This window comes from Mercenaria mercenaria, chromosome 14, assembly GCF_021730395.1.
Source record: "Mercenaria mercenaria strain notata chromosome 14, MADL_Memer_1, whole genome shotgun sequence".
Lineage (NCBI taxonomy): Eukaryota > Metazoa > Mollusca > Bivalvia > Venerida > Veneridae > Mercenaria > Mercenaria mercenaria.
This window is the reverse complement of record NC_069374.1, coordinates 41,683,220-41,696,132: the sequence shown is the minus strand read 5'-3', so window position 1 is coordinate 41,696,132 and position 12,913 is coordinate 41,683,220. Positions and strand designations below refer to the sequence as shown.

At 39.4% G+C, this 12,913-nt stretch overlaps 1 protein-coding gene across 1 annotated transcript in view; it reads right to left on the bottom strand.

Moving 5' to 3' along the window:
* The window catches only part of LOC123526815 (GRB10-interacting GYF protein 2-like), a 268,736-nt gene that overhangs the window by 70,048 nt on the left and 185,775 nt on the right, over window positions 1–12,913 (bottom strand). The window contains 1 exon segment of the mRNA XM_053522603.1: window positions 11,265–11,414. Coding sequence (XP_053378578.1) covers window positions 11,265–11,414 — 150 coding nt within the window.

Here is a 12,913-nt window from a genome sequence, read left to right as displayed (position 1 = left end):
GTTCAGGCTCCTGTGACCTTGGCCTTTGATCAAGTGACCCCAAAATCAATAGGGGTCATCTACTCTGCATGTCCAATCATCCTGATAAGTTTCAACATTCTGGGTCAAGTGGTTCTCAAGTTATTGATTGTAAAGTGTTTTCTATGTTCAGCCTCCTTTGACCTTGAACTTTGATGAAGTGACCCAAAAAACAATAGGGGCCATGCATCTACTCTGTAAGTCCTATCACCCTATGAAGTTTGAAGGTTCTAGGTCAAATGGTTCTCAAGTTATTGACCAGAAATGGATTTCCATTTTCTGTCTGCTGTAACCTTGACCTTTAATAGACTGACCCTAAAATCAATAGATGTCATCTACTCTTATGTCCAATCATCCAATGAAGTTTCAACATTCTGGGTCAAGTGGTTCTCATGTTACTGTCCGAAAATGATTTTACATGACCAGGCCCCTGTGACCTTTACCTTTAATAGACTGACCCCAAAATCAATAGGGGTCATCTACTCTGCATGTTCAACCATCATATGAAGTTTAACATTCTTGGTCAAGTGGTTTTCAAGTTATTGATCGGAAATGGTTTTCCATGTTCAGGCCCCTGTGACCTTGACCTTTAACAGAGTGACCCCAAAATCGATAGGGGTCATCTACTCTGCATGACCAATCATCATATGAAGTTTCAACATTCTGGGTCAATTGGTTCTCAAGTTACTGACTGGAAAACGGTTTTCCATGTTCAGGCCCCTGTGACCTTGACCTTTAACAATGTGACCCCAAAATCAATAGGGGCCATCTACTTTGCATGACCAACCATCCTATGAAGTTTCAACATTCTGGGTCAAATGGTTCTCAAGTTTTTGATCAGAAATGGTTATCAATTTTCAGGCCCCTGTGACCTTGACCTTTAACAATGTGACCCCAAAATTAATAGGGGTCATCTACTCTGCATGACCAATCATCCTATGAAGTTTCAACATTCTGGGTCAAGTGGTTCTCAAGTTATTGATCGGAAATGAAGTGTGACATACATACGGACGGACAGGGCAAAAACAATATGTCTCCCCAATGTCCTCCACCTAAGGACATTTTTCTCAAAGCATAATGCATGTCAAAACAATATCTAATAGGTAATACGGCAACATACTAACAATCTATATAAATCATAACTATATACATATAATTCATGAAGACATTCTGATGCTTGAAAATGTCTGGAAATCTATAATTGCTGAATGCTTTCAAATGCTAATATCTGTATTTTGATTTTATTTTTAAATTGGTAAGAAAAAATAAATACAAGAGGGCCAAAATGGCCCTGTATTGCTCACCCGAGTGATATTTGTGTCAGTGAAAGTATATGACATACATATAAACAAATGGACTGTAAATAGAAATGCCTTTGTATTTTTTAAAGATAAAGCCTAAAATAAACAAGAGCTCGTAAAACATGAAATGCTCCCCCCCTCACCCCCACTTGATGCATTCAGTAATTGTACAAGGAACAGAAATTATTTGGTCACTATGCACAAAAGTTCTACAGTTCTTGGTCAAAGTGACCTTGACCTTTGACCTATTGACCTCAAACTCAATAGGGGTCATCTGCTGGTCATGATAAACATCCCTGTAATGTTATGTGATCCTAGGCCCAAGCATTCTAAGTAATCATCTGGACACATTTTAACTGTTCAAGGTCACTGTGACCTTGATCTTTGACCTTCTGACCTCAAAAACAATAGGGGTCATCTGTTGGTCATGATCAACTTCCCTATTAAGTTTTGTGATCCTAGGCCCAAGCGTTGTTCAGTTATCATCGGGTAACCGTTTAAATGTTCTGGGTCACTGTGACCTTGACCTTTGACCTACTGATCTCAAAATCAATAGGGGTCATCTGCTGGTTATGCCCAACCACCCAATGAACTTTCATGATCCTAGGCCAAAGAGTTCTTGAGTTATCATCCGGAAACGGATTGGTCTACATACCGACTGATATCTGCATAACAACATACCCCTCCTTCGAAAGGGGGCATAAAAAGGGGGATAAAACTGTCAAAAATAGAAACAGAGATATGGGGATTGTTGGACTGTTGTAAATGTATTGTGCAATTTTTTGGAAAAAATATGACCTATCATCAAGGAATTAATATAACTTGCTTCAGCATGAACTGTTTTCAAACAGCATGACTCAACTTCTTTACAGACCATATACAGGTTACATGCAATTTACTTAGCAGATTTTGCTAAAATGTGACCTATGGTGAGTATAGTGTTATCAAGGTTTTATAATACTGTGAAATCATTTTTATTCGTGTAGGACGAATTTTCGCGTATTTCGCACTAGGACAGATGCGCGAATTAAAGACCGTGCTATTATTAATTTTACTTTTTCATTTCTAAAATTGAAATGCGCAAATCATAGCCCACGCGAAACAGTCATTTTTCACATTTGCGCGAAATTTCATGCCAGCGAATTTAAATGCTTTCACAGTAACCATCGTGAGCTAAAAACAAAGGGAGATACTGTAAAATCATTTAATTTCGTGGGCATGGAATTTCGTGGTTTTGGTCAAAAACGGCAATTTCGTGGGGATATGAATTCGTGGATTTCAACTTTTGAACATAAAATGATGGGAATTTTACTTGTTCGTTGGGATTAAATTTCGTGGATTGACTCAACCACAACAAGAGGGCCATGATGGCCTTATATCGCTCACCTGTTATCATTGCACTTGAGGACAAGAAGGTCCTCAGAAAAAATATCAAAGTCCAAAGGACAGGAACAACAAAGGGAAGAAATTTAACCAAAAAGAAAACAAAAATTCTTACAAGGTATAGATATGTCAAAATACACCTAAAAATTGGAGGTACCATCCGTGTTGTACCACAGAAAAGTGGTCTCGGTTTTTCCCTACGGCCAATAATAAAAAAGTTACTAAAAATAAGCTATTTATAGTAACGCAAAAGGGAAGTAATTAAAAAAAATAAATATTGTAAGTGAACAAAAAAAGGATCTGCCAAATAAATCTGCTGACATAAATGAAATTTCCGATCAGTATCTTCATTAGTTATGGAGATATACCCATTTTAATTTGAAATAAAGGGAGGTAATTTGACATAAAATCAGTCCATAGTTATCTACCCTGATTGTCTCAGTCCAACTAATAACAATAATGAAATTTCAAAAAAGTCCTATAAGTACTTACTGATATAAATCCATTTTGATTACAATCAGGGGAGGTAATCAGATATAAAATAACTCTGGAACCTACGATTAGATCTGATTTGTCATGGAATCCAAGATTTATTGTTGTTGAAGATATTTTGGAAGTTTGTATCAAATAAAACCATAAATGAAGTCTCTATATGGCTGCAAAAGCCAAAATAGCCAATTTTGGACCTTTAAGGGGCCATTACTCTGGAACCCATGATGGAATCATGGCCAGTTGAAGAAAGGAAGCAAGATCTCGTGGTGATACAAGTTGTGTGCAAGTTTGGTTAAAATCAAATCATAAATGAAGCTGCTATTGTGCAGACAAGGACAAAATAGCTAATTTTGGCCCTTTCAGGGGCCATAACTCTGGAACCCATTATGGGATCTGGCCGGATCAAGAAAGGAACCGAGATCTTATGGTGACACAAGTTTTGTGCAAGTTTGATTAAATTCAAATCATAAATGAAGCTGCTTTTGTACAGACAAGGTCAAAATAGCTAATTTTGGCCCTTTCAGCGGCCATCACTCTGGAACCCATAAAGAAATCTCGCCAGTTCAAGAAAGGAACCAAGATCTTATGGTGATACAAGTTGTGTGCAAGTTTGGTTAAAACAAAATCATAAATGAAGCTGCTACTGTGCAGACAAGGTCAAAATAGCTAATTCTGGCCCTTTCAGGGGCCATAACTCTGAAACCCATAATGGAATCTGGCCAGTTCAAGAAAGGAACCAAGATCTCGTGGTGATACAAGTTGTGTGCCAGTTTGGTAAAAATCAAATCATAAATAAAGCTGCTATTGTGCAGACAAGGTCAAAATAGCTAATTTTGGCCCTTTCAGGGGCCATAACTCTGGAACCCATAATGGGATCTGGCCAATTCAAGAAAGGAACCGTGATCTTATGGTGATACAAGTTGTGTGCAAGTTTGGTTAAAACAAGTGAATGAAGTATTGCCATGCAATACAAAGTCCCCTACTGGAAGGCACCTAATTTTCTCTACTGCAGTATAACATAATGAACTGATATCTGTCAATGATGTATAAATAATATTGTACTACATATACAGTATGTTATAACAACACACTTGGATTAAAATGTGCATATATAAAAACCCACAGTTGTTTTAATATTGAATTTTTTTGGCTGATTATAAAAATGTTATCATGTAAGTTATTTATAGTAACAACAAAGGGAAATTAATAAAAAAATCAAAAAAAAAAAAAAAAAAAAAAAATCTATATAATATAAGTCCACAAGAAACTCTTAACCAGGTAGAGATAGGTCAAAATACACCTAAAATTGGATGTTACATGCATGCTGTACCACAGAAAAGTGGTCTCGATTTTTCTCTACCGCCAGTAATAAAAAAGTTACAATAAAATCTATTTATAGTAACAACAAAGGGACGTAATTCTAAAAACAAGGGTGCCTCATGGTGGTGAACATTTGGTCCAAGTTACATCAAATCCCTCCATGCATGAAGAAGAAATGTTCCGTACAGTCATTCTTGAATTTGACCTTTGACCTCTAAATATGACCTTGACCTTAGACCTAGGGACCTGGTTCTTGCGCATGACATGTTGTCTCATCCAGGGGAATATTTGTGCCAACTGATATCTAAATCCTGCTTTGCATGACAAAGTTACAGACCGGACAGGAAAAAAATCCTCTTGACCTTTGATCTCAGTGTGACCTTGACCTTTAAGCTAGGGTACTGGGTGTTGCGCATGACACGTCGTCTCATCATGGGAAACATTTATGCCAAGTAATACTGTAATCCCTTGATTGATGACAGAGTTCTGGATCGGACAGGGAAAAAACCTTATTGACCTTTGACCTGACCTCCAATTGTGACCTTGACCTTTGAGCTAAGGGTCTGGGCTTTGCGCATGACATGTTGTCTCATCATGGGGAACATTTGTGCCAAGTAATATTAAAATCCCTTCATGGATGGCAGAGTTATGGACGGGACAGAAAAAAAACTCTGTTGACCTTTGACCCCCAATTGTGACCTTGACCTTTGAGCTAGGGGTCCGGGATTTGCGCATGACATATCGTCTCATCATGGGGAACACTTGTACTAAGTGATATTAAAATCCCTTAATGAATGTCAGAGTTATGGACCGGACACGAAACAGACCCTGTTCATGCTATGTTAACATTTGACTGCCAAGTGTGACCTTGACCTTTGAGATAGGGGTCTGAAAGTTGTACATGACACATCATCTTATTATGAGGCACATTTGTGCCAAGTAATATTAAAATCCCTTCACAGATGGGAGAGTTATGGACCGGACAGGAAAAAAGCCTTGTTGACCTTTGACCTCCAATTGTGACCTTGACCTTTAAGCTAGGGGTCCAGGTTTTGCGCATTACACGTCTTCTCCTCATGGGGAACATTTGTGCCAAGTAATATTAAAATCTCTTCATGGATGGGAGAGTTATGGACCGGACAGGAAAAAAGCCCTGTTGACCTTTGACCTCCAATTGTGACCTTGACCTTTGAGCTAGGGGTCCGGGATTTGTGCATGACACATCATCTCATCATGTGGAACATTTGTGCCAAGTAAAACTAAAATCCATTCAAGGATGGGAGAGTTGTGGACCGGACAGGAAAAAAACCCTGTTGACCTTTGACCTCCAATTGTGACCTTGACCTTTGAGCTAGGGGTCCGGGTTTTGCGCATGACACGTCGTCTCATCATGGGGAACATTTGTGCCAAGTAATATTAAAATCCCTTCATGGATGACAGAGTTATGGACCGGACACGAAATTGCGGACGGACGGAAAAGTGCATTCCTATAGTCCCCGAAACTGGTTTTCAACCAGTAGGGGACTAATAAAATCATAAATGAAACCACTATCGTGCAGACAAGGAATTGCTGACGCACGCATGGACGGACTGACGACAGACGAAGGGTGATCACAAAAGCTCACCTTGTCACTATGTGACAGGTGAGCTAAAAATTAGTCCCCCACGAATATTAATGATTTCACAGTAATCTGACATAAATCAGTCAAGATGTTTCTGACTTGATCATCAAATCAGTCTTGTCATAAGTTACTGAGAAATATCCATTCAAATTAATATAAAGGAAGGTTATTTGTCAAAAATTCACTATGGAGTTGTCTACCCTGATTGGCTGGGTCCACTTGATCACAAATGAAATTTGGAACCAAACATGCAAGTAGTTACCAAAATATGTTCATTTCAATTAAAGACAAAGGGAGGTATTTGAAATAAAATCAGTCAAAGAGTTACCTGAGACCACCTGAAGACATATACTTGAACTTTCAAAACAAACACATACACATGATTAGGAGTGGTGAAGAAAGAAAAATGCAGAACAATGTGAAATATAGCAATTTTTGTAAATCAAGGACGCATAACTCTGGTCCTATTAAACTGATTTAGCTCTTGGAGCTCATCCAAGATCTTTTAATCATACATTCTGTGTAAATATTATTTGGATTGGTGAAGAAATGAAGTGCTCGAGTGTAAACAAGGGAAAATATAGCAATTTCTATAAAATCAAGGGCAAGTAACTCTAGTCATAACAGTCAGATTTCACTCATAATCGAACTCAACTGAGATCTTATGCTCATACACATTCTGTATAAGTATGATTTGGATTGCTGAAGGAATGAAGGTGTTATAGTGTAAACAAGGTAAAATAAGGCAAATTCAAGGGCCCATAACTCTGGTCCTACTTGTCTGATTTCATTCAACATTGAACTCATCCAAGATCTTATGGCAATACATATACTAGGTAAATATGTTTTGGATTGGAGCAGAAATGAAAGTGCTAGAGAGCTTTGATAGTTTAGGAGAAAAGCCTACCTAAACACAAATCTGATTTTCTAACTCCAAAAGGGGCCATAATTCTTGCAAAAAGCAATGTAGAGTTACGGTACTTGCTGTGCAGAGTCAGCTTTTAATGGCAAATAACTGCTCCAAGTTTTAAAGCAATAGCTTTGACTGTTAAGGAGAAAAGTTGACCTAAACATAAAACTTAACCAAGAAATCTGTTATTTTCTAGGTCCAAAAGGAGCCATAATTCTTGCAAAAAGCAGGATGGAGTTATGTTTCTTGCTGTACAGAGTCAGCTTTCCATGGTGAACAAGTGTTGCAAGTTTTAAAGCAATAGCTTTGATAGTTTAGGAGAAAAGCTGAACTAAATATAAAACTTAACCGGGCAATGCCAATGCCGACGCCGACCAAGTGATGACAATAACTCATTATTTAAAACAAGAGCTGTCACTAATGGTGACAAATGCCCCCGCAGCACCTTGACCTCTGACCTGGTGACCCTAAAGTCAGTAGGGGTGGTGTACTCAATAAGTACTATCAGTATGTGAAGTTTGAAGGTCCTGGGTGCAGTGGTTCGCAAGTAAAGTGCCTTCATGCAAAAAGTTAACGTTGGCCCCTGCGACCTAGACCTTTGACCTGGTGACCCCAAAGTCTGTCAGAAGGGTTGGTGTACTCATAAAATACTATCAGCATGTAAAGTTTGAAGGTCCTGGGTGAAGTGGTTCGCATGTAAAGTGCTTTCATGCAAAAAGTTAACGTTGGCCCCTGTGACCTTGACCTTTGGCCTGGTGACCCCAAAGTCTGTCAGTAGGGTTGGTGTACTCATAAAATACTATCAGCATGTAAAGTTTGAAGGTCCTGGGTGAAGTGGTTCGCGAGAAAAGTGCCTTCATGCAAAATGTTAAAGTTGGCCCCTGTCACCTTGACCTTTGACCTGGTGACCCCAAAGTCAGTAGGAGTGGTGTACTCAATAAGTACTATGAGCATGTGAAGTTTGAAGGTCCTGGGTGCAGTGGTTCGCGACTAAAGTGCATTCATGCAAAAAGTTAACGTTGGCCCCTGTGACCTTGACCTTTGACCTGGTGATCCCAAAGTCAGTAGGGGTGGTGTACTCAATAAGTACTATCAGCATGTGAAGTTTGAAGGTCCTGGGTGAAGTGGTTCGCGAGTAAAGTGCCTTCATGCAAAAAGTTAACATTGACCCCTGTGACCTTGACCTTTGACCTGGTGACCCCAAAGTCAGTAGGGGTGGTGTACTCAATAAGTACTATCAGCACGTGAAGTTTGAAGGTCCTCGGTGCAGTGGTTCGCGAGTAAAGTGCCTTCATGCAAAAAGTTAATGTTGGCCCCTGTGACCTTGACCTTTGACCTGGTGACCCCAAAGCCAGTAGGGTTGGTGTATTCAGTAAGTACTATCAGCAAGTGAAGTTTGAAGATCCTGGGTGCAGTGGTTCGCGAGTAAAGTGCCTTCATGCAAAAAGTTAACGTTGGCCCCTGTGACCTTGACCTTTGACCTGGTGATCCCAAAGTCAGTAGGGGTGGTATACCAAGTTATTTGAATATAATCCAATGCATATACAAGCTACCGACCAGACAAAAAAATCCAAAAATCTCCAAAGGTGACCTTGACCTTGGAGCTAGGGCTCTGGGTCTTGTACAAGATTCATCAACTCAATATGGGGAACCTTTGTGCCAAGTAATTTTGATGAATGGCAGTTATGGAATGGACAAGAAATGGACCATGTTAAAATTTGACTTCTAAGTGTGACCTTGACCTTGGAGCTAGGGGCCTTGGTCTTGTGCATGACACATTGTCTCATTATGGGGAACATTTGTGCGAAGTAATTTCAAAATCCCTTGATTAATGGAAGAGTTATGGACCAGACATGAAACAGGCCCTGTTAACCTTCAACCCTAAGTGTGACCTTGACCTTGGAGCTAGAGGTCTGGGTCTTGCATATGACACGTGTCTCATTATGGGGAACAGCCAAGTAATTTGAAAATCCCTTAATAAATGGCAGAGTTATGGACTGTACACGAAACAGACCATGTTAACCTTTGACCTTCCAAGTGTGACCTTGTTTATTTATTTATTTGGGTTTTACGGTGCACCAACACAGTATACGTTATATATCACCAAACAGGACTACAAATTTTGGTTCCACATCTCATTTACATCGAAATAAAAACATGAGGTATGGAATCAAAATTTGCATACTTGCTGGAATCACAGAGTTACTGCAAAACCAAGTGTTAAGACCCTATTAGTTGCCTCTTACGATCATGCAAGGGTAAGGCAGTGCTTCCAATTCTTTTCATACACAGATCGTCCCAGAACCACATGGGGCAAGTGTGACCTTGATCCTAGAGCTAGGGGTCTGGGCCTTGTGCATTACATGTCATCTCATTATGGGGAACATTCATGCCAAGTTGTTTCAAAATCTCTTTATGGATTGTAGAGTAACAGCCCGGAAAATTTTTTTAAACGGACAGCATGATTTTAATACGCCCACCTTCGTGGGCATAATTCATGAAAATTTGGTGCCAGAGTTAAGGACCTTGTGTCATACTAGAAATACTTCTGCATGCCCATGGGTAGAATGTCGAGCCCACCAGCACCTTTGGCCTCTGTGACCATGACCTTAGACCTAAGGACCTGGTTCTTGCGCATGCCACTCCATCTCATAATGGTGAACATTCATGCCAAGTTACATCAAAATCCCACCATGCATGAAGAAGAAATGCTTGCGACAAACTTCGATTTGACCTTTGACCTCAAACTGTAACCTTGGCCTTTGAGATAGGAACTTGGGGTTTGCGCATGAAACTCCTTCTCATTGAGGTAAACATTCATGATGTGGGTGATGGTGTGGAAGAACTATTTTAAGTCTGAATCAAATCCATTTAGTATTAACTGAGATAGAGGATAAGTGCACCAAAACTTTAACCTGAAATTCTAAGTGGGGGGTGGGGATAATTCATGAAATATTGGTATGAAAGTCATGGCCCTTGGTCCATATGATGTGGGTGATGCTAAGGAGTAACTATTTTAAGCTTGAAGCAAATCCATCAAAGTAAATTTGAATCAAATCCATTTAGTAACAAGAGCTCGTCGAACACGAAATGCCCCCTTGATGCATTCAGTAATTGCACAAGGAACAGAAATTATTTGCTCACTGTAAACAAAAGTTCTACTGTTCTGGTTCAATGTGACATTGACCTTTGACCTACTGACCTCAAAATCAACAGGGGTCATCTGCCGGTCATAATCAACCTCCCTATTAAGTTTAGTGATCCTAGGCCCAAGCGTTCTCAAGGTATCGTCCAGAAAGGGTTTAAATGTTCCGGGTCAATGTGAATCAATAGGGGTCATCTGCTGGTCATGATGAACCTCTCTTATCATCTTTCATGACCCTTGGTCCAAGCGTTCTCAAGTTATCGTCCAGAAACTGTTTAAGTGTTCCTAACCAGTCTGACCTTGAACTTTGACCAAATGACCTCAAAATCAATAGGGATCATCTGCTGGTCATGATCAATCTCCCAATCAATTTTCCTGATCCTAGGCCCAAGCGTTCTAGAGTTATCGCCCGGAAACCATTTTACTGTTCCTGGTCACTGTGATCTTGACCTTTGACCTACTGACCTCAAAATCAAGAGGGGTCATCTGCTGGTCATGACCAACCTCCCTATTAACTTTCACGATCCTAGGCCCAAGCAATCTTGAGATCATCCGGAAACCGTTTAACTGTTCCGGGTCACTGTGACCTTGAACTTTGACATACTGACCTCAAAATCAATAGGGGTCATCTGCTGGTCATGACCAACCTCCCTATCAACTTTCATGATCCTAGGCCCAAGCGTTCTTGAGTTATCATCTGGAAACCGTTTAACTGTTCAGGGTCACTGTGACCTTGACCTTTGACATACAGACCTCAAAATCAATAGGGGTTATCTGCTGGTGATGACCAACCTTCCTATCAACTTTCATGATCCTAGTCCCAAGCGTTCTTGAGTTGTCATCCGGAAACGGATTGGTCTACATACAGACCAACCGACCGACCAACAGACAGACCGACTGACATCTGCAAAACAATATACCCCTCCTTCTTCGAAGGGGGACATAATAACTGAGAGAGCATAAGTGCCTCTCCATATACTTTGTACAGTCGGTCTAAGCATGAATATGCCATTGTGATGAAAATATGCATCAGCAATCCATGTGTGCTGACATGGTATGAGAGACTATTTTACCTGTATGTTAGCAAGCTGTTCCTGCTGCAGTTTTCTCAGAGCTTCGTTTTGCTGTTTCCTAAGAGCATCTTCTTGTTGTCGTCTCTGTAACTCCTGTTCTTTTTGCTTCTCTCTCTCCTCCTGCTCCTTTAATCTCTCAGCCTCCTTCTCCTGATAAAAAAATACACTGTGTTCTGTCTGAAGCTGAGGAAAGGCTTTATTACTAATAAGAGGGTCATAGTGAACATAAGTGGCTCACCTGAAATTATCTATTTGATCTTGACTATATGCATGACACACTGAATCATGAATGGAAACAGCTGTGTTTTAAATAAAGAAGATGGTCCTGAAGGTCCTGTATCACTCATCTGACCCATTTCTTACCCCATCATAAGCATCTAATTTGGCCTAGATTTCATAGACAATTTTTTGACAATATTTTATAAAGATCCAGTAGAACATGCGGCCTCTTAAGTGTTAATATGGCTTCTTCTATAATCTGACCTAGTTTAAGACCCTGGGTAACTAAGTTTAGAAATTGTCCTAGTTTTACAGACACTAACATTCTGACAAGTTTTAGGAAGATCAAACAATGAGTGATAACAAGGTTATTCTGTGACTTAAAAAAGTGACTTAGTTTTTGATTTCTGGTAAACCAGTTTTAAATTTGACCTAGATTTCATAGAGACATTCTCACAAAGGTTTATAAAGATCAAACAGAAAATGTGGCTTCTACACGGTGTGTATGCATATCGGATCCCTAACAGGACCTTCTTTGTGGTAAACAATGAACTCCAACACCAGGGAGCTCAGCAAAATTGAAATTTTTGTCCTGAAAACATATGAACCATGGGAAGACGTAGCTATATACCACTGCTTTTTTATTGTGACATTTATTTTATCAGTTGACACAAGTCCAAACGAAGATGGAATGTAGACAGAGGGTACTGATTCGGATGAATATCCTGTGATGTTTATGAAACTTAAATTAGACTTTCCTAGAATATCGCAGGTAGCTAATACCTTAGATGTGAAGCCGTTTATCCCATCTTATTTGTAAATACACTTTATGTGGTTATTTTCATCCAATTTCCTTAAAAATGCAAGGAAAATGTCTTTGAAGTTATTTTGTGCCAGTGTTTTCTGACTTATTTCTGACTTGTTTCTACTTTATAAATGATTCGGAGGGGGTTAGATAGGTAAGAGGCTGGGAGAATGATGACATAGGATATTAAGAAACAGTATCAAACAACAAGGGTTTTAAAGTTTCCATTACATACCTATAGGGATAAGTGACCACACCCCTTGGAGTTCATGCTTTTTGATGGAATGGAATAAAACTGTACAATCTTCATAAAAGGTAACTCAAAAACATTTGTGTAAAATTATTTGAAAATCAGGCCAGCAGTTTCTGACAAGATTTGTTTTAAAGTTTCCACTATATACATATAAAGAAAAGAGACAATGCCCCCTGGCCCCCCGTTTTTTGAAAAATTAGACAAGATGGTCATTGACCCTTAAGCGCTCACCTGTGTAAAAGGCTTCAAGTGTGTTTGTATAACATAATGGTACAAGAACATAGTTAGGTTCATACAAATATCAAGGCTCTAGCTATTATGGATCCAGAGAGGATATTCAAAGTTTCTTTTATATTAGCCTATATTATATAC